Source organism: Mauremys reevesii, linkage group 1 (assembly GCF_016161935.1).
Source record: "Mauremys reevesii isolate NIE-2019 linkage group 1, ASM1616193v1, whole genome shotgun sequence".
Lineage (NCBI taxonomy): Eukaryota > Metazoa > Chordata > Testudines > Geoemydidae > Mauremys > Mauremys reevesii.
In genome coordinates, this window is record NC_052623.1 from 30,037,486 (window position 1) to 30,060,081 (window position 22,596).

A 22,596-nucleotide genomic window follows, 5' to 3' on the forward strand; every position below is an offset into this window, starting at 1 on the left:
AGGTGTCATTCCATTAACTCCCGTGGAGCTGCTTGAGATTTACACTGAAGGAAACGAGATCAGAATCAGGTCTGTTGTTTTGGTTGCTGCCCTATTAGGAGTGACTTCTGCCCTAGGTACTTTCTGATTTGTACTGAGGTGGTGAATAGCCAGTATCATTAATACATCTGCGTTAAAAATATTCAGAATCAAGGGTACCATGTCTACCACTTAGACTTCATTGACTTTAAAAGCACCCACAAGGTCAAGCTAAAGGCTGTTCTAACTCAAATCATTCCAAAGAAGGCCCATAAATCTTGCATTGAGGCTCCTTTTCAGCATGTGAAGTATGACTGGCTTGCTGTTCTATCATCCACTATTTTACTTACTGCAAAATCTTCTTGTTTTCTCTTAGATGACATGGCCATTATAAATAACAGAAGTTCACAAAATAATGAATGATCTAGAAAAGGGAGATTGGTAACTTCTGTTCTCCCTGTCTCATAATACAAGAACAAGGGGACATTCAATGAAATTTAAAGGTTGGAAATTCAGAACGGATAGAATAATTTATTTTCATTTAGCACACAGTTAGCCTATGGAACTCATTGTGACATGAAGCTGTTGAGGCCAGAAGTTTAGCAGAATCAGATGCAGAGCTGTAATAGTAAATATTAAAGCAGCAAGGATTTTGGAAGGCATATCAATACCTGCAAGATTTATGGCATAAGCAAAGCTCTGACTAATGGGATTAGGAGGATATTTCCCTTGGTGACAGATTATCCCGTAACTGTCTATTTCAGTGTTTCTTGCACTTTCCCTGAAGCAGCTGTTCCTGGCTGGTGTAGATGATGAGATATTGAACTAGGTGGTTTGATCCAGTATGGCCATTCGTATGTCCCTAACCTTAAAGAAGGCATGAGGTGCCATCTATAGTAGTTCAGAGCATCTGCTCCATTTAACTAAATGAAACCCTGTGTTTGGTTGGAATGGGCCCCAAATCTCACCTTTAAATGCTTATCCAAAAACTCCTGTATGCAGTTCACCTTGCTCTGAAAGAACTGCTTCGTGTGTCAGTCAGTCCACTTGCTTTGGGAGTCAAGACTGACACGTGGGCCCAACAGTACCATATGGGCTGGATCGTGGTAGTTTGGAAAGCTGCAAGATTCTAGTTAAAATGTGCAGTGTTACTTTGAAGGGAAAAGGTAACTAACTTCTTTTTTTTCCCTCCACCGCAGGAAAATGCCAAACTGTTACAAGCACGTGGGGTGGCCTATATCAATGCCGATTCCTCAATTGAAGGTTTATACTTCTGTTTCTATGGCAGTGGCAGATGGGAGGTAGATGAAATTGAGACAACTTCAATTGAGGCTCCGTGCTGTGTTTGCCATGAGCCCTAAGAAAAGCACATTGTTGTGTTGGCCCAGGAGCTGCTTGGGAGGGAGATGGTGACCCATAGTTAAAATTGTCCCCCTGCTTCAGGGAGGGACTACACTATGCTGGGCATATAACTACACTATCTGACACATGGTGTTGGAGGGAGGAAGAGAAGACAGGGGTAGAACCAAGGACCTGCCCACTATCCACCCCTCCCTGTAGCTCTGTAGAGTCAGCTTCCCCTCCCGTGCGGCTCTCCGTGATACGGGTAGCCAGCACAGGGGCCTAAGGCAGGACCCCTGAGCTCCTGTGCTAGCTGAAGCATAATTCAGCCCAAATCCTAAGCCAGTGTGAATGTACTAAGTAGCCTACAGCTGGCAGCCCTAACTACTTTGAAGATCCTGCTTTTTCCTCCTGGTGTCTCCTCTTATTACAGACATGCCTTCCCCCCTCCACAAAGACACAGAGCAGACTTGGTTTTCTATTGTAAACATTTACCTTGTCTTTCAGGAAACTACACTCTGAGAATTGATTGTACTCCGCTGATGTACAGCCTGGTGTACAGCTTGACCAAAGAGGTAAAGATACACTAAAATATCAACTAAGGTAGCAACAGTAACTACCCATAGGAGCTGGTTATTGTACTGGATGTGAAACTGTTTTTATTACTAAGAGACTCAGGCCAAAATTCTGCACGGTTGTCAGGGCTCCTGCTGATTGTAGTAAAATCTGTCATGGGCATCATCAGATAGTTAGGCCTCAGTGATCAAATTCCACTCTCGTTTACCTCAGTGCCACCACGGACACCAGTGTGGTTGACCAGATGTAATGAGAGTAGAATTTGGCCATCAAGAATTCAATTTAATAATGTCACCCATTCACATTTCTTATATACTGGTACTCTGGGGAAGGGTCAGTAGTGGCTCCATAGTTAAGGCTATATTGAGTTTTTTCCTTAAAATGTGTGTGAGGGGGCAGAGAAACTGGTGTTTGGCACAGCAGGGGTTAAATAAAACTTTTGGGTTCAGCGAGCCAAACCTCACTACACCTACAGCCAATGCATGCCTGGAGTGGGGAGAAAAGAAGGGAGCCTGGCTCAACAGGGGGATGACTGGCTAGGAGGCAGGAGCGCTCTGCCTGCCTGCCTGCCTGAAGGGATGGATCAGTGACCTGCCAGCCAGCACAGCCACTTGTGCCAAGTAAGGTCTCCCCTGCCAAGGAGAGGCAACCGGACTAGCAGGGCCATGCCCCAAACTGAAGAGACTTGTAGGAAGTAGCCCAGGGAAGTGGGTCTTGACTCCCTGCTGGGAAGGAGACCCCATCTCCCCTGTTTAGAGGTTGATCTGCACAGGGCTCTGGACTGGGACCCGGTCCCCTTACCCCCTTACCTTACAAACTGAAAGGCCAGTAGTCTAGCCACTAGGCCGCCTGGAAGACACTATCACAATGTGATTCAAATCCCACGGTTTACTGGTTGAATGCAGCTTGAGTGTGACTGGTGAGGAATTGGGTGTGTACTATTTGGGTGGTCATTTGTTGAAAGCGAAAGGGAGTTTGTTGTGGAGGTGGGTGTGTTTGACTGTTACGATGTTTGGCGGGTAAAACCTTTGAACTGAGCTTGGTGTGGTTGTTAGAGTTGGCTGAACTGGAGATTTCCTTTACTTTAGTGACTGTATTAAACAAAAATGCACTTGTGCAACCTTAATTCCAAGTTAACAGTATTTTGTGTGAAGAGTTTCAATCCATAGATCATGACTTATCTAGTTGTAAGAATGATTTACAGCAGTAACAGCTAATATGAACAGGTTTTCCCTTCTGCAAAGTAATTCTGCTTAACTTCAAGTTTCAGTGGCATGCTACAGTATAATGACATTTCACTTCTAATGAGTAAATCAGGGTTTTATATATACCTTAGATCAATATATATATTAAACATTCCCCTCTTCCCTCCCCAATAGCCATGCCAGATAAGTTGCAATTCTTTTACAGCCATGCCTGCTGTGAAATCTGTCTATTCTGGTACTTTCCCTAAGCACTAAGAGTTTTCAAGACATTCACAGCATGGCAGCCGGCTACGTTAAACACAGTGTGACAGATATGGCCAACATTAAAGCTGAATGTCGAAAACAAGACTCATGAGGAAAGATTGAAAAAATTGGGTTTGTTTAATCTGGAGAAGACTGAGAGGGGACATGATAACAGTTTTCAAGTACAGAAAAGATTGTTACAAGGAGGAGGGTGACAAATTGTTCTCATTAACCTCTGAAAATAGGACAAGAAGCAATGGGCTTAAATTGCTAATAGGGAGGTTTAGGGTGCACAGTCCAAACATTTTTTTTCCTCACTGTCAAGGTAGTTAAGTACTGGAACAAATTGCCTAGGGAGACTATGGAATCTACATCATTGGAGGTTCTGAAGACAGTTTAAACAAACACCTGTCAGGAATGGTATAGTTATTACATGGTCCTGTCTTGAGTGCAAGGGACTGAACTAGATGACCTATTGAGGTCCTTTCCAGTCCTACACATCTATGATTCTCACATATCAATTTTAATTTCACCTAGCATGTATTCATAGGGCCAGGCTGTGATCCTCTTATTCTGTCCCAGATTGAGGTGTCAGTAGAGAAGGTATAAGAACAAATTGATAAATTAAACAATAATAATTCATCAAGACCAAGTGGTATTCTCCCAAGAGTTCTGAAGAAATTCAAATATAAAATTGCAGAACTACTAACTGCAGTATGTAACCTATCATTTAAATCAGCCTCTGGACCTGATGACTGTTACTAATGTAATGCCAATTTTTCAAAAAGGCTCCAGGGGCAATCTTGGCAATTACAGGCTGGTAAGCCTAACTTCAGTACCAGGAAAATTGGTTAAAACTATAATAAAGAACAGAATTATTAGACACATAGATAAACAAAATATGTTGGGGAAAATTCAATATGGCTTTTTAGAGAAATCATGCCTCACCAATCTCTTAGAATTTTTCATGTGTGTCAATATGCCTTTGATATGGCTCCTCACCAAAGGCTCTTAAGCAAATTCAGCAGGTCCTATCTGGTTAAAAGATAGGAAACAAAGGATAGGAGTAAATTGTCAATTTTCACAATGGAGAGACATAAATAATGGGTCCCTCCAAGATCTGTACTGGAACCAGTGCTGTACAACATATTCATAAATGATCTGGAAAAGGGGGTGAACAGTGAGGGGGCAAAGTTTGCAGGTGATACAAAGTACTCAAGATAGTTAAGTCCAAAGTTGACTGCAAAGACTTATAAAGAGATCTCACTAAACTGGGTGAAGGAGCAACAAAATGGCAGATAAAATCCAATGTTGATAAGTGCAAAGTAATGCACATGGGAAAAAACAATCCCAACTATATGGGGTCTAAATTAATTATTACCCCTCAAGAAAGAGATCTAGGAGTCATTGTGGATACTTCTCTGAAAACATCTCTCTTTGTGCAGCGGAAGTCAAAAAAGCTAACAGTGTTAGGAAACATTAGGAAAAGAATAGATAATAAAACAGAAAATATCATAATGCCACTATATTAGTCCATCGTATGCCCACATCTTGAATACTGTGTACAGTTCTGTTGCCACACCTTAAAAAAGAGACAGTAGAATTGGAAAAGATATAAAGAAAGACAACAGAAATGATCAAGGGTATGGAATAACTTCCAAACAAGGAGAGAGTAAAAAGACTGGCACTATTCAGACTGGAAAATAGACAACAAAGGGGGGATATGATAGAGGTCTATAAAATCATGAATGGTGTGGAGAAAGTGAATAGGGAAGTGTTATTTATCCCTTCACATAACACAAGAAATTAATAGGCAGCTGGCTTAAAACAGACAAAAGGAAGAATTTCTTCGTACATCACAGAGTCATCTTGTAGAATTCATTGCCTGGGGATATTGTGAAGGCCAAAAGTATAACTGGGTTCAAAAAAAGAATTAGGTAAGTTTATGGAGGATGGGTCCATCAGTGGCTATTAGCCAAGATGGTCAGGGACGCAACCCCATGCTCCAGGTGTCCTTAAACTTCTCATTGGCAGAAGCTGGGACTGGACAACAGGGGATGGATCACTCAAAATTGCCCTGTTCTGTTCATTCCCTCTGAAGCATCTCGCACTGGCATCTCAGAAGACAGGTACTAGGCTAGATGGATCCTTAGTCTGACCCAGTATGGTCATTCTTATGTTTATGTTCTTACATATATTTATTTAGATTTGTACAAAAATAAGAAAGGTGACTTTATTCCCTTAGTAGTCTCAATGACTTGTAATGTAAGATGCTGCTCATCACAAGTAAGGCTATTACAGTCTGGTCCACGTTGATTCTTAATCTGGTATTTTCTATTAATCTGTAACTCAAGATGTCCGTTTAGGAATACTTGGTTGGAATTCTACATGTAAAATATCCATCTGCCCTTTTAGACCAAGAATCTCTAATTTAATATGCCACATCTTGGCAGGTAGTGCAAGGTGAAAATCAGCTTGTGACCAGGTTGCTCCTGGTTTCGCAACAATTTATGGCTATGTCTCCAGTTTGATGCAAAGATCAAGGGTTTTATTTGGTTGTCATCCCCTCATGAAGGACGCCCCCTGCAGCAGTCTTACTCAACAAGTCACTGGTAGTAAATCAAAATAATAGTCTCATATCAGAGCTACTTTCCTTCATGCAGGCACAGTCTCTGGTCAGTCACAGAATCATAGCATATCAGGGTTGGAAGGGACCTCAGGAGGCCCTCTAGCTCAAAGCAGGACCTATCCCCAACTAAATCATCCCAGCCAGGGCTTGATCAAGCCTGACCTTAAAAACCTCTGAGGAAGGAGATTCCACCACCCCTCCTAGCGGAAACGTTTTTCCTAATATCCAACCTAAACCTCCCTCACTGCAACATGAGACCATTACTCCTTGTTCTGTCATCTGCTACCACTGAGAACCGTCTAGATCCATCTGCTTTGGAACCCCCTTTCAGGTGGTTGAAAGCAGCTATCAAATCCCCTCTCATTCTTCTCTAATGTAGACTAAATAATCCCAGTTCCCTTAGCCTCTCCTCATAAGTCACGTGCTCCAGCCCCCTAATCATTTTTATTGCCCTCCGCTGGACTCTTCCCAATTTTTCCACATCCTTCGTGTAGTGTGGGGCCCTAGACTGGACACAGTACTCCAGATGAGGCCTCACCAGTGCTGAATAGAGGGGAATGATCACATCCCTCGATCTGCTGGCAATGCCCCTACTTATACAGCTCCAAATGCCGTTAGCCTTCCTGGCAACAAGGGCACACTGTTGACTCATATCCAGCTGCTTGTCCAGCATAGGTCCTTTTCTGTAGAACTGCTACCTACCTATTCGGTCCCTAGTCTGTAGCAGTGCATGGGATTCTTCCGTCCTAAGTGCAGGACTCTGCACTTGTCCTTGTTGAACCTCATCAGATTTCTTTTGGCCCAATCCTCTAATTTGTCTAGGTCCCTCTGTATCCTATCCCTACCCTCCAGGGTATTTACCACTCTGCCCAGTCCCTGGTCCCAGCCATGCCTCTCTCACAGAGTGGGAGCAGGAAGTCTGCTCTCCCTCCCATCCAGTTCCCAACTAGGTTGGGTTCTCCCCTTTTAGCCTTTCCCTCCAAGGTGTAGCGGGGCAAGGCTGACTGAGCCTTCAGCAGTTCATTAACCCTTTCCAGGCCAGTGTGGGGTTTGTATATGTCATCACACAAATCAACATAGTCACTGCTGACAACTGAAAGCCAGTGGACCAAATTTTCAAAAGAGTCTGCTTACACTGGGTGCCACAGTTTTCGGGTGCTCAACTTGAGATAGTTCTGGTCTAAATTTTCATTGATTTGGGTCACCCACAGCTTCCACTAAAGCCAGTGGAAACTGTACGCATTCAGGTTTCAGAGTAGCAGCCGTGTTAGTCTGTATCCGTAAAAAGAACAGGAGTACTTGTGGCACATTCAGCACCTCTACAAATCAGACCAAAGGCATCTCAGATTGAGCACCCAGAACATTTTTGAAACTGTTGGCCCAATTACCTAACAATGAACCTGATTCCACAACCCATACTCAAACTGAGCACCACTTGCAAATTACATAGGATTAGGCCTAGTGATACCACAACCTATTGGTTGCTAATGTCTGAGCAATACTAGACTTACACCATCCCTATCCTGGGCCAGTACATGACAAAATGCTTTCACAACATTACTTCTTTAAGAATCTTGATCCTGACCTAAAGAGGTAAATGCAAATACCTTTTCTGTGCTGGGTTATTATTGTTGAGTAATTCCTTAAACAAAGAAATAAAAACATAGCAACCTTTCAAAAAAAATATACCTATAGCTTTTGAAACTGCCGAGTAAATCAGAGGACACTAAAAATAGAGGCATAACATGAGCTTTATTATTATTTATGTGTGTCTGTAGCACCTTTCATCTGAGCACCACAAACCACAGCACAAACAATAATTAAGACTCACTGCACTGTTGTGAGATAGGTAACTATCATTACACCCTTTTTTCAAATTAGTAGAATGTAGCACAGAAAGGCTGGGTGATTTGCCCATGGTACCTGAGTCAGTGGCTTAGTTTTTGTTATAACTAATCGACTTTATGTCATATCTGGTTGTGAATTTGTTGCTTAATAACACTTAAAATTGTATCCTGCCGTCTTTTTTTTTTTTTAACATATATTTCTCTAGATACCAAGCCCAGATGAGGGGTTTAAAGGCAAATCACTTTATGAGAGCTGGCATGAAAAAAACCCATCTACAGAATATAAAGATGTCCCCAGGTAAGTGACAAAGGATATGTGCAGAAGTTACTGCAAGTTGAAAAATAGGTTTTCTTTGTATTTCTAGCCACATGGAAAGCTGAACTCTTAAAAGAAATAGTGGGGCAGACCCTCAGAAGTGGTGTAATTGTCAAAGGTTCATGGACTTGTGACAATTTACACCAGCTGTGTATCTGTCCCTGTACTCAGAATTGGAGGAATTACATATGACAGAGTAAATTGTCAGTATAGCCGGGCTTTAGCCACATGATTCCTTATAGGTTCCAGGATGTGTCTAACTCCCTAGGAAACCACAGCTAAAATGGGATTATCTGCTTCCAGAACATTTGTGGGCAGGGTGTCAATTACAACATAGCCCGTCTGGGGTTGAAGTCAGACCTAAGTGTAATTGTTCTATGGTTAGAAGTAGGAAGCAGCGTTTTATTGTCATTTTAGCCTTGTTTCTGAGAAAGCATAACTAGTGTGTGAAAAGAAACAGTGACCCTTAATGCTATAGGGTAAGCAGCCCTTGGAGTCTGCATTTTATTCAGTGCCTGGAGGAAGTAAAACTAGCCAGAATTTTTTGGAGCTGGTGTTTTGTTTTGTACAGTTTTCTTCAGTCTGGTCACATCAACAATTTTTCATCTTTCTTACTTCATCATTTTCTGTGCCTCTCTGAAAGGCAAGGCTCAAGCCCTATAGCCCCCCATAATCTTCTCAGTAAAGGTCTCTGCAGCTAGCTGGGTAGGGATAGAAATATTTTCTCAAATGGAAAAAGCAGAAGTTAGAGGGAGGTGGATTGGGCCAATACAGCATCATCTCCTAACCCTTACCACCAACCACATGGAAAGCCTTAGATTCTGTAGCCTAAAGAAGACGCTTTGTCTGGGTGAGAAGGGCTCAGGGCTGCTTTTCATCGCACTATCCCCCTTCAGATCTACAGGGATTGCCCCTCATAACATAAAGTTGATCCTGTTAAGTCATGACTAGGAGATGCTGGGCAATGGGTCTATTCCCTTAGACCTGTCCGCATCTCTTGTGTAGATTCCTGCTCTGTGCTGTTGTATTCCCCCTCAGATGAGATGCAGGGATTGACCAGGGTTCAGTAGAGACTCCATGTCAGAGAGGCCCTTAAATGAGCAAGAATAAGGAAGTGGATTTGGAGCCAAATTCTTCCCTGCACTAACTCCACTGAGTTCCATGTGATGAGTCTGGCCCACTGTGAACAGCAGAGTTGCTAGGAGATGCACATGGTGGGTGATAGACAACTCAGGAATGATAGAGATTATGTTAAGGAGATGTTTGGAGAAAGAGTGTGGTGGGGAATGCCCTGGAATGGGGTGGAAGGGATGAAATATGCGATAGACAGGAATGGGGAGTTTATTAATACAATATTTTGAAACATACTAAACATTGTACTTAGATACTTTACTCAAGATCTGTTCCCTTTTCTTGTCAAAAGAATAAATAAGCTGGGTTCTGGCAATGACTTTGAAGTCTTTTTTCAGCGGCTTGGCATTGCTTCAGGCAGAGCACGTTACAGCAAAAACTGGGTAAGTCTGTCATCACACCATCTCATCACTGTCCCTCATAACCCACTGATACCATCAGCTGCGATTCAACGATTGTAAGCTCTTTGGGGCTAGGACTGCCTTTTTATTCTGTTTGTACAGAGCCTAGCACAATAGGATCCTGCTCCAGGACTGGGTGCCTGGCTATTACCGCAATAATTCATACATAGTGATGATAATAACTGTGAACTTGGCATGAACCAACCAAATCATAAAGGCATTTAGTTCAAAGTAAATGACAGGATAGTGACACAGAATTGCTTACAGCCAGTAGCTCTAAGAAAGCTTTGAATGCTGAAGTGATTTTTTTTTTACAACGATGACTGCTTTGATTCTTTCTGTGTCCGCATTGAGAGACATGTACAATTACAATAAGATAACAAGTCACAGTCTATTATGCAAGGTCTTCCCCTATGAAGAGGAGTATTGAAAATATGAACAAAGAGGATTGCTGTGATGCAGGCACACAAGAGGGAATGCTTTGCAGGATAGTCAAGCTGTCCAAACCGGCTTTATAAATAACACATTTTTAAATTCATTTTTTTTTCCAGAGAGTGGAAAAATACAGTAGCTACCCAGTTTACCACAGTGTCTATGAGACCTATGAGATTGTGGAGAGATTTTATGATCCGACTTTTAAGAATCACCTGACAGTGGCACAGGTACGAGGAGGGCTGGTATTTGAACTGGCCGACTCTGTGGTCCTTCCCTTTGACTGCAGAGATTATGCAGAGGCTTTAAGGAACTATGTTCAAGTCATCTATAATTTGTCAAAGAATCATCAAATGGAACTGACAACGTACAGCGTGTCATTTGGTACGTACCGCCCTCCACCAGAACCTTCCTCTTTCTATTGTTCATTATTTGTATTGTGATAGCATGTAGGATCCCCAGTCATGAACCGAGGCCCCATTGTGCTGGGTGCTGCACAAACAGAACAAAACTAGTCCCTGCCCCTAAGAAGATTACAATCTAATTAAAATAATGATTTTATTTTGATTTTTTTAAAAAAAAGAAACCACATGCCTAATTGCACAAGAGCCTTTTGAATATCACTTAAAATAAACCTCTTATAATACAAAAGGCCCAGCAACCATACAATCAGAGCGAATGAATAAACAAACCCCCATTCTCTCCAGGTCACCACCCGTAGCCAGATGTCCAGAGAAATAAATGGGCTTTGCATTGTGGCCCTGAAGTTCAACAATGGTGCGCTAATCTCAACAAATCAGGGGGGAATGAATTACAAAGCTGAGTTGCCAACTCTTATGATTTTTATCACGGGTCTCATCAGATTTGGCGCTTTTCTCAAAGCTCCATTTGCCATAGTCACATGACAATGGGGGAAATCTCAACTTACTTTTTGTTTTAAATGAAAATCTCTAGCCCTGATGGTTGCTGAGAAAAGCTTGAAAAAGCTACTCCTAAAAGCTCGAACACCAGAAGACAAAGTGATTACAAAATTGATCGATCAGAAAAGACCCTCGTGATTGGTTTTGAAATTTCATGATTTTGGGGGCTGACTCAAGATTTTTGAACTCTTGGGGTTGGAAATACTGAGGGTCCCTCACAGGAAAAAAAAACACACTGCCAGCAACCTTCTCCTGCTTAAACTGAGCACCATGCCCAAGGAATCTTAAATCCTGCCCTGCATGGCCCTTTGCCTATCTTCAGTGGAGCCAGAATTTCACCCTGAAGACTCATAGATTGGCATTTCTGTGGGATGGAAAAGGAGTCATCACCTGGACAGGCAGTTTCCATACCCCAGTGCCACTCCTGGCTGCAATGTTTGGAGATACAAATATACGCTACCCAAGCTACTGTGTGGCCCATAATGCCTAAAGCCAAATGAGTGCAGGTAATAGGAGCTAGTGCAGTGCTTTGCACCAATTAAACTCTTGCTGGTAAAAATACAAGGAATACCATCGACATTTATAGTGCCAAAATGACTTACCTGTACAAGAAGGGAAATAAGCTATACTGGCATAAGGCACCTTTATACTGGTATAACTGTGTCCACACTCGGACTGGTTCTGGTATAGTTATACTGGTACAAAATCCATGTGTGGACCAGGCCTTATTTATTTTTTTAAAATAATTTTTCAAATAACCCAACACTTAAAAACAAAACCACACTAACCAACTCCCGCATCTTCATGCGAGCTCTGTCAGCTCTCAGTGTGCATGTGCAATCATGTGATAGTGAGGGCATTTCTGCTGTTTGAGTGTCTAAACTGTACACACACACACACACACTTCATTTTGCTCTTTGTGCTATGAGAATTAACATGATCATGTTGGTTCATTGGCAAAAGCTAAACAGAACTCAAAGTTAAGCTCTTCCTTTCCCATCTCTGCAGATGCTCTCTTCTCTGCTGCAAATAATTTTACAGAAGCTGCCACTGATTTTCACAGGAGACTGCAGCAAGTTGACATCAATAAGTAAGTTCTACAGATTCCTTAGCCATCAAACCAAATAATTAAATTCTTCAGGCCTAATGGGGCAGCCCTCACTCATGCTGTGAGCTCTTATATAAACTATCTCATTAACAAGTGCCCACTAACGGGAGTGAGGGTTGTACCAGTTGGGTCCCTTTAAGGGTTATAATAATCAGGTCGCCATTAAAGCACAAATGTTTATCCAGTCTTCTGTTTAATACTTAGAGTGCCTGACTCTCATTTACACTAATGTCCCTTTCTGCCACTCACGTTCTCATTTTCTGACCAACAGCCAGAGTGGTGAAACAGAGCCTTATTGCAAATGAGAAGCAGATCCAGGATAGATAGTTGTTGGCTTTTTAATGGTGGCCATTCTGAATTTAAATAAATTAACAGCATTTGACTTATTTATAGGAATTTGTGTGATGATCATGTCTCTAGTACCAGGATTGCTTACAGTGCTAAAGATGCAACATATTAACTCTAAAAGGCTGCAGATTTCAATGCAGCGTGCGGCTGTATGCCCGCTGAGGATCTGGTCCTTACATTAAAGCTGTGTGTAGTCGGTCAGCTGTTTCTCTTACATCCCATTTACACATAAAAATGTTGCTGCTTTCTTAGTTCTCTCCTTTCTTACTTAGTTTGATTTTTGCAGCACCTCTCCCTAACTCTAGGAACATGAATTTCTGTTAGTTATCAATTATAAGGCTTACACTTCAAGATTCACCATTTGTAAATAGCTGGATTGTTTTTGTTTAGCTGGTTGGTTGTTTTTTGGGTTTTTTTCAGAACCACTGAAATATATCCATAGAAACAAATGGACTCTAACTAAACTTTGTTTCAGTATTTTAAAAAAAATGCTTGGTGTCATTTTTTTTTTTTAAGATCAGAACACTAATTATTAACCTTAATCATTCCATATGGCAAAGATGGAATTTTTGCTATGTGTTATTGAATGTTGCTACATGAGGTATCAAATGGGATACCTCAGTTCAAGAACAATTATATTAACATAATTTGAGTTGAACTTAAGCAATGACCAAATTCTGCTTTTGTTTATACTGGTGTAAATTTGGAACTGACTACAGTTGAGTTACTCCAGATTTATACTGATGTAGCTGAGATTTTGCCCTAGTGATTCGACTGCAAAGCTCAGCAGTATGTCACGTTGCACACAGGTTTCCAGTCCCACTGGTAAATATATTATTTATTTGTTAAGCATCAGTACAGTGCTTGGTGCTGTACAAAACACACAGATACACACAATCTGTGCTCCAAGAAACTTTTATTGAAACAAACACACCAAACAATTCAGGCAACACAATTCACAGACCAGCCCAAAAATTGTTCTAACGAAGTTCCTTTTTTTATTTTTAAATTGAGAGGTTTTTATATTAAAAAAATGCATTTTTACTGAAGTTGCTTGACTTTGATAGGCTTCATGAAAGAAATGAGTGTTAAAAAAGAATTGTATGGAGAGGGAGTGATTGTCTTGAACATGACAGTGGGAGAGAGTTTCAGGTATAAGGGACAGCTTGGGAGAAAGTATTTAATTATCCTTTCCTTCTTACAGTACATTCCTTAGCACCTAAGAACAGCCTTACAGAACCTCCACATTATGTGCCAGATCCTCAGGGTAGCTCGACATTGATCTGTTGACTTAACTGTGATTGGCTTCACAGGTGTTGTACTCATTAAATTCTACAAGCTGTGTTTAGACATGTATTGAAGCTGTGAAAGTTTTAGTACAGGATGCACATGTTCAAAGTACTCTGAGGCTAAGACAGACCTCTGTTGCTTTCTTTTCAGCCCAATCGCTGTAAGAGCATTGAATGATCAGCTCATGTTTTTAGAAAGGGCTTTTATTGATCCTCTTGGTTTACCTGGCAGGCCATTCTACAGGTAGGCAAACATTATCTACAACAAACTTTACTTGTTTTTTGCCTAAGAACTCTAAGAAATGTCAACCACTTGTGATTTACAGGTATCTGCAGAGTGTGAACAAAAATGGAAAATTATTATTTAACATGGGAAAAGGGGCATAAATAAGTATAATAGGATAAGAAAAAGAAAGGGAAAAATTAGTCTGAATATTAGGATAAAATTCAGTGATATCATATAAGGGCCTGATCCAAAGGCCGTTAAAGTTAACAGGAGTATTTTCACTGATTTCAGTGGGCTTTGGATCAGGTCATGAGCATTTGATCCTGTTCCCATTAAAGTCCAATCCAAAACTTCAAAGCAGTGTAGAATCCATCCCTAACATGCTCCTTTAAAAAACAAAACAAAAAAACAAAAACAAAAGGGGGGGGGGGGTGTCCTAACACATGGAACAGTTAACCTTAGACTGTTCATAGTGGTACGAAATATAGCGAAAGAGCAGCGCTGCAGTAGTAGTAAAATAGATTTGCTGGTCTCTAACATTTTAACTGGACCATTCAATCTTGTTTTGTGGGCAGACTAGCTGAACCTTCTACATCCTTCTCCCACTCCAGCATAATGCAGAACATTCACCTTTCCTGAAAAAAGCAGTCTAGCAAGAGAAAACAGACATTAAGATTTACAATCCTCGTACTTTTAACAACTCCTGAATAAATATCTGTCAAGGCCAGTTTACTGATGCTTTAAGCCTTCCTAACTCAAAGTACTCTTCAGCTGCCAGAAACTGTGGTTATTTGTTTTTTTCCTTTAATCAAAAACACTGGGGAAGAAAAAAACATTTATAATCTGTGTCTCCACTCCTCCAGGACACTGGTATTCACATGGACTAATTTAGTGTGATCGTAGGTGTGCTTAGAAGATATCTGGGGGAGAAATGGGAATTTTAGATTTTTGGTTTTTTGCTTTATATAGTGCAGGCATTATTGCTAAAAGAATCCTATTTATTTGCATTCCCAATACCAAGGATTTGCTTTGACAGCTGATATATTCATTGGATGAGGATTTATTCAGAAAATAAACATTTGTTCTATTTTCATAATGTGCAGTAATTTTTCTCTTTCCCCACAGGCACATTATTTTTGCTCCGAGCAGCCACAACAAGTACGCTGGAGAGTCATTTCCAGGGATCTACGATGCCATGTTTGATATAGAAAACAAAGCAGATCAGCGCAAAGCCTGGGAAGAAGTAAAGAGGCAGATCTCCATTGCAGCCTTCACCATGCAGGCTGCAGCAGGGACGCTGAAGGACCTCGCATAAACATATCAGCATCATACTCAAAAGTGAAAGACTGGAGTTGATAGCTGGGGAGCCCTCAAAACCAGAGCATTTACAGACATGAGTAGGATTATTTTAAAACCCTTGTTCTTTGCAAACAGTCAGTCTCCCTCACTCACTTCCATTATATTTAACAACATTAATAAGGTATGATACCTCTGAAATTCTATTTGGAGAGAGTGGAGTTGAGATCATTGCTCAAGCGAGATACTAAATTAAACAATGTTCATTTCAAATTGCCACCTCATGTTTAAAAACACCCCCACACACGCACACACAAAAAACCCTGATTTCCTTTTCATGTAACATGTTCAGTTGCAGAAATCACAATGTTTGTAGTCTCACAGTTGTGCAGTGTATTTAATCTAATCTATTGGCCTGATTGTTTTGATGATTATCTTGTAGTACTTTTATCAGTAAAACAGAACAGTCATCCTTATTTCCAACACTTTCTAACATATTAGTTAATTTTCTAGTATTTTCTACAGCGTTGCATAACTATACTCTAGGTGATGCCCCTACAGCTCCCCATTGCACAAGGAGTCATGCAATGAGATGAGAATATCTGCTTAAAATGGTGTCACAGATGGCATGGGGGAAAGGTAGTGATCATGGAGAGTTCTGGGCCGAGCGCTCAGGTGACTCATCTTTGTTACTTTTCTCTTAGCATCTTGAAGCCATTTAAAAACAGGATGAAACAAGAAACCTCCCAGTCACTATTAATAAAAAGGTGGATGGGAACAATAAATGTCAGCCATGAAATGACTTAGCACAAATGGGCTTTCAGTCTGAGGATGATGATCCTGTGCAAAAGGTACACCGCTACCTCAATATAACGCCACCTGATATAACACGAATTTGGATATCACGCGGTAAAGCAGCATTCGATGGGGGCGGGGAGGGGGTTGCGCACTCCAGTGGATCAAAGCAAGTTCAATATAACACAGTTTCCCTATAACGCGGTAAGATTTTTTGGCTCCCAAGGACAGCGTTATATCGAGGTACAGGTGTATTCCTAACTAAATCTATTTGTCTGTCTGTTTTCAAGGTATTTCTAATGTGCAAGGAGTGAGAAGCAAGGAAGACAAACTATTACTGTCTTCCTTAGACCCTCCTTTCAAGTTTTGCTATAAGCTCAGCACACCAGCCAGCCGTAACATTTGTAAAGAGAGAAAGATGTGGGGACAAGGTACAGGTTTCAGCATGTATGAGTCTGGCATGCAATTTACTCAGATGATCAGCAGTGGCTGCTCTAATGAGCACACAAGCCAACTCAAATCAGAGAGAGAAAAGACTTTCAAAGTTAGGTCACCTCTCCAATCCCCTGCCTCTTGGATTTTTCCCTATGGTGTAGTTCCTTGTGCTTTGACCTGCCAATTTTAAATGACCCAAGAAATGAGGCTTCCAGCAGTTTTCTTGGAAGATTCCTCCATGTTCTAGTGGTTCTCACTGTCATGATGACATTCCCCCCCGACCTCAAACTTTTTATTGCACCATAAACTATTCCTCTCCCTCCTTCATGTTTGCACCCTTCAGTTACATGGTTATTGTCCCCAATAGCAGTGATGGGCAACCTACGGCCTGTCAGGGTAAGCCCCTGGCAGGCTGCAAGACAGTTTGTTTACATTGACCATCCGCATGTATGGCCGCCCACAGCTCCCAGTGTCTGCGGTTTGCCGTTCCCGGCCAATGGGAGCTGCAGGAAGTGGTATAGGCCACAGGGACGTGCTGGCCGCCGCTTCCCACAGCTCCTATTAGCCAGGAACAGTGAACCGCAGCCACTTGGAGCTGCAGGTGGCCATGCCTGTGGACGGTCAATGTAATCAAACTGTCTTGCAGCCCACCAGCAGATTACTCTAATGGCCGCAGGTTGCCCATCAGTGCCCTGTGGTCATCATTCAGACCAGCTGTGCATATTTAGCTCTTAGTCTTTTCTCATAAATTAGTCCCTCAGGGACTGCAGCTAAAAAAAAATAATGGAAGTGGTCTGGCACATTACATCATTCAGTTAGTTTTCAGATTTTTCTACGTCTGATTTTTATCTAAAGCTGTGATTTATTGAGCATTGTTTTTCTCTATTCTGGGTTTTCCCGCTCCCCCAGCTCTCTATACTGCTCTCAGCATGGCTAGCACCAGAAAATGACACTTTCTCCTTAATCTGTCTGATATTCTTGAATAATTTTTTTTTTAAAGTAAAGGGTCAGATTATGGCTAGTCCTGCAAAGTTTCCCAGGTAAAGATGGGGAGGAGTATACAAAGAGCTGTCCCACCTCTCTAAACCACTTCTTGCTTCTACCACTGTACAAAGTCCAGACAACAACAGCACAGTCCTTGCTTTCTGTAAGTGATAGCTCCAGGCTAGTGTGGGCAGTGGCATTATTGGACACAAGGGCCGAGCTATGGTTTCTCTTTCCTTTACAGCCAGCTTGTGCTTAGCTGTCTTAATCATCCTTTGTTTGGAAGCTCCTTTACACGTGCTGTTGTGGTGGTGATGATGTGTGAGGCTTAGGAACAGCCAGAAAAGTGGAGGAATTAGTGGTGAGTGCACTGAGTAACTTTCTACAATGTGCCTCCTTTTCCAGCACTCCTATCTAAATGGAAAGAATGAGGATAACATTTGACATTTATAAACCAAGAGAAAGTGCAAGGCTCAATGTTTGACTTGTATTAGTTAAAGGAACCATCTAGTTGGAGCAGGCCATGCCAGGGAGATAAATAATTAGCAAACACTTACCAAAACTTGTCTGTTAATATTTGTGAGTTTCTCTACATCAGCGGTAACATTTCTGATCCCTTGATTGTAAAAACGGAAAGCCAAACAAGGAGATTTATTACCCAGGTGGGGATCCTGGGTAATAAATGGATTTTCCTGGCAGTTTACTAAGGGCTGCTTCCTGAAAATGGATCTGTGTGGAAACAGGAATGCACCCACTTGGATCCATTTGCAGAATGTAGGCCCATGGGTGAAATTCACCCTGGTACAGCGGTCCAGTGCAAGTCTTATGTACTAATTACCTTTCACTTAAACAACCTAAAGGCCTTTTGTTGGGCTTCTGCACTGAGGCTAAATTTTAGAGCCTGACAATGTCTGAGAGTATTTACCAGAGTAACAGTTTTGGTTGTCAAAGTGCAGAAGTTCATCTCAGATTGATTAACAAAGATGGACAGCTGAGTTAAATCATGAATTAAACCAATTTCTTTTACTGAATGGATTAATTTACAAAATATGATCAAGAGATGGGATGCTGTCAAGTGTTACCAAGAACTCCTGTCTTCCCAGAAGACTATCCATCATGCATATGCACCATCTTAAAGCAGACAGGAAACACAACCGTGCATGAGATCAATAAAATGACACAGACCTCCAACATACAGCAGAAGAGAAACTCTTTCTGAGAGGGGAGCAGCATATTTGTAGGGAAGAAAATGAGAGAGGGGGAAAGAATAAGAAAGAGACAGAGAGAGAAGAGGAGTGTATTAGGGAGGGACAGAACAAGGGAGGAGCACCTCCCCAGTTTACGAGCGGGGAAAGCTAGATCCATTCCCCCCCATCCTTGGGGGAAAATGCTGCAGCTCCAACTGCTCTGCTCCCCCTCCGGTTAAAGAAATGATTGGTTTTTGGTGGCTGTTCTCCCTCCTCCCTTCCAGAGAAATAGAAGCATCTCCAGCCCCTCTCACCAAGCTAAAATTTCTCTGCCCCTGGGAGAATGGATTTTCCTGAGCCTGTATATGTTGATTCTGTTGTTTTCCCAGGAGGCAGATAAGTGGGATAACGACTTAATGGTGTTGTTTCAACACAAGGTTCCTTAATGGCATTCATAAACTGTGTGTGTGTGTTTTCTAGAATGATCCACTGGGAAGAACAAAGATATGTGCTTGGTGTGTGACTCTCCTTACACAGACTTCCACCTCACCCTTTTATTCTAGACACAGGACAATATTTTAACATATTACACTAATAAATGGCTAAAGTGCATATGGCCGCCTAGTGGTCATACAGATCAGATTCTGTCTGATGTCCACAGATCAGATTCTATAGGCCTCAGCTAGAGGAATTAAGGATGTAGCTGAAGTGGTAGAGCTACTTTTACACTTGGGGGTCCTAAGTTTAGTCCCCACTGTTGACCCTAGTACTGGTTGTGACACTGAACAGACCCATACATAGCAATAAAATCATATCAGACTTTCTGACTGTTGCTGCTCTCCTTCTCATCCTCCTCTCCCACTCCCCCGTTCATCATCACATGCAGTATTATGTCTAACTTCATCTGTTAATGACTAAAAGCAGAAATCTGTCAGTTTGCTGTCTGTTAAATGCCACACATGCACCTGTGGTGCTACATAAACGCTAATAATATGCCATGTGTTCCCAGCTATCATTTCTGTAGGTGGAATTCCATCTGGCATCTCAAATGAGCTATTGGAGTGGAAGGTTTCTCTGTTCTGAATTCCAGTGAGAGCTTTGCAAGCTGTCATCAAGTGGTTAAAAACAATGATAGTAATCACAAAACTGGACATGCTTCTCACTTGTCCAAGAAAACCAGGCACAATCTGACTAAGGGGCTAAAGCCATAGATGTGAGTGAGAGAAGAATCCCCAAGTGACAGAATTATACTGTAATCAGTGTCTGTTCTGAAAAGCCACTGCCAAGTCCTTGGGAAGTGATCTAAACATTAACCAGATCTTCCATTTGTTTTTGAATGTCTTCAGCTCAGCTGCCTGTGTTTGAGAAAGGAGTGATACGCGCAGCACAAGCATTTATTTTAGCGTTCCTTGCTGGGATCATCCTTTCTGGTGGTGGTTAAAGGAGAGCTGAGGTCATGTCCAGGGTTCCCCAGGAAGCTTTCACACCTTCAACCTTAATCTATAACCTAATCCTATAATTGGATCCAACATGGACAGGTCTTTGTGCCCCTTGGCTTCAGTGAGGCTCTGCGTGGAAGTAGGAGTCCACCTTCAGGATCAGGGTCCTAATAAGCTTTAAAGGGAAAATGTGTGATTGATTAGCAACTTGTCCACTTACCTTAGGTAAGATGTCTGAATCCCTGGGTCTGTCTCACAGCATGTTGTACTTAGGAGTACTTAATTGGTTAAGTAAGAACCGCAAGATTTGGCTGTAAGAGCCTTTGGAATCAGTCAGGTAAGGCATACAAGGCTGCTGATTATGCAACTTTTGGTTTCACAGTCAGCTTAACTGGATGAGTTTTGTAAAAATTCCCAGAGACAGTGGAACTCAATTGTATTGGTCCAACTATTCATCACTGCGCCTGTTATCAACCTGACGATAAATAACAATAAAGAATCAGCAACAGTCCTTCATGCTTTTCCAGCCTTTTCTTCCCTTCCAACATACACTCCATCAACCTAATCTATTACAGCCCATTCTACCATAACAAATGGTAAATTACTATAGAAAGAGTAACTTTTAAATAAAAGCAGGAGAGAGAGTTTTTGCAAGTTGTCCTTCAGAATAACGGATATCCTTTGTTTCAGAGTAGCAGCCTTGTTAGTCTGTATCCGCAAAAAGAACAGGAGTGCTTGTTGCACCTTAGAGACTAACATTGTTTCATGTTCTCTCTCTGTGTGTGTGTGTGTATGTGTGTAAAAATATAAAATCTTCCTACTGTATTTCCCACTGCATGCAGCCGATGAAGTAGGCTGCAGCCCATGAAAGCTTATGCTCAAATAAATTAGTCTCTAAGGTGCCACAAGTTCTTTTTGCCAATATTCTTTGTGTCACTCCGGGTACATTTTAAATAGATATTTTCTTGCTACTATTTTCTGGTCTGTGGGTGTAAAAGAAAAACACTTGTTTTATCTTAAATGTCCTTACAGGGATAAAATTTGCTCCAAAGTCTTACAAGGAACCAGGGGCAGAGATTTAGGGGACCCAGGTTGCATCGCCACTAACGACAGTCTAACCTTGGGCATCATTTCATCTCGCTGTGCCTCAGTTTCCCCACCTGTAAAATGGGGGCGATTACATCCCCGCTGGTGGGGAGCAGCTTGAGGGTCTCGGATAAAAGGCGCTGCTAAGCCTTATAACAGCAACAGCCCCCAAAGCAAACACACGATTTTCCTCCTAGTGCCTCCTCTGGTGGAGCCGCAGCTCCCTGCCACTTGGCTCAGGCCAGCGGGAACGAGGAGGGGCCCGCGCTGCTCCCTGCCAAAGGGGAAGGGCCCAGCGGGCAGCGGCCCCCAGCGTGACACATCCCCCGTGGGCTCCGCCAGGGCGCCACGCGCGGGGAGAAGGGAGCCCCGGCGGAGGCGGAGAGGGGCCCTGGCCCCGCGCTGTGCCGGCCGGGACTGGAGCCATGGGCGGGAGGCAGGGCGCGCTGCGCACGGGGCTGGGCTGCGCCCTGCCGCTGGCCCTCTTCCTGCTGGGCTTCCTGGCGGGTGAGTACGGAACGCCCCGCGCAGGGCTCCCCCCGGCCGGGGAGACAGAGCCCGGGGGGCCGCCCAGAGCTCAGGCGGGGATTGAACCGGGGCTTTACTCGCACTCCTTCCCCGCCAGTGCATGGGCTCCTTTACCTCTCCCTCCTCAGATACATGCACCCCCTTCTTCCCTCCTCCCAGGTACTATTCTATGGACAGACCCCCACTTCCGCACACCATCCTCCACCAGACACAGCCCCCTGGATTGTTTCCATCTACCAGCTCTGCACTTTAAACCTCCCTACCCTGTGTGTGCCTGAAGGTTAAGAAGAGCACCCAACCAGGGGGATTTTACTGCTTGCCAGAGGCTTCCTAAATACTCGCCTTCCTTAGAGGGCTTCAGAAAAGGTTGCCCTTTACTTCCATTCCCAGCCATTTGCATGGGGAGGGGGGTGTTTATCCCAAATTGGGCTGAGTGAACTGGCAGCTTCTTAGCAAGGATGATTCAAGAAAAAACAGTTTGGAAATTACAGAGGGTTGTGCTTTTCCTCCTTGTTTTATTGTAAAAGGTGGGGATGTGGCTTCCATTAGCTGCCATCATAGAGTTTAAGGGCAGAGTAACTCAGGACCTTTAGGTTTGGAAATAAGGGACTGTCAATTGACAGCTCACAGGTGGTTTGCTGCACTCCTATGGGAGCCCCATTTACTCCAATGGGGCTTTGCGTGGCTGCAGAGGGCTGACTGTACAGTCAGCTTAAAAATGCTTAAAACTAATCAGGCTAAACATTAAAAGGATGTGGTCAGTCTCAAACAAACCCAACAGTTCTGCCCTTTTTCAAAAGAAACTTTTTTACAGAA

At 42.5% G+C, this 22,596-nt stretch overlaps 2 protein-coding genes across 7 annotated transcripts in view; both read left to right on the top strand.

The window, feature by feature from the left end:
- Positions 1-15,809, top strand: part of FOLH1B (folate hydrolase 1B) — a 57,917-nt gene extending 42,108 nt beyond the window's left edge. For 2 of the 3 annotated variants that reach the window (XM_039511340.1, XM_039511345.1), the window contains exons 12-19: positions 1,218-1,281; positions 1,867-1,934; positions 8,066-8,157; positions 9,599-9,689; positions 10,259-10,523; positions 12,068-12,149; positions 13,956-14,048; positions 15,156-15,809. In XM_039511340.1, the coding sequence (XP_039367274.1) occupies positions 1,218-1,281; positions 1,867-1,934; positions 8,066-8,157; positions 9,599-9,689; positions 10,259-10,523; positions 12,068-12,149; positions 13,956-14,048; positions 15,156-15,345 (945 nt within the window). In that variant the 3' untranslated portion in view covers positions 15,346-15,809. The remainder of the gene's footprint in view (positions 1-1,217; positions 1,282-1,866; positions 1,935-8,065; positions 8,158-9,598; positions 9,690-10,258; positions 10,524-12,067; positions 12,150-13,955; positions 14,049-15,155) is intronic. The other variant, XR_005590771.1, reaches the window with a different exon arrangement.
- A 5,624-nt stretch (positions 15,810-21,433) lies between these two features.
- Positions 21,434-22,596, top strand: part of LOC120383355 (N-acetylated-alpha-linked acidic dipeptidase 2-like) — a 45,068-nt gene continuing 43,905 nt past the window's right edge. For all 4 annotated transcript variants that reach the window (XM_039501395.1, XM_039501385.1, XM_039501405.1 and 1 more), the window contains exon 1: positions 21,434-21,759. In XM_039501395.1, the coding sequence (XP_039357329.1) occupies positions 21,678-21,759 (82 nt within the window). In that variant the 5' untranslated portion in view covers positions 21,434-21,677. The remainder of the gene's footprint in view (positions 21,760-22,596) is intronic.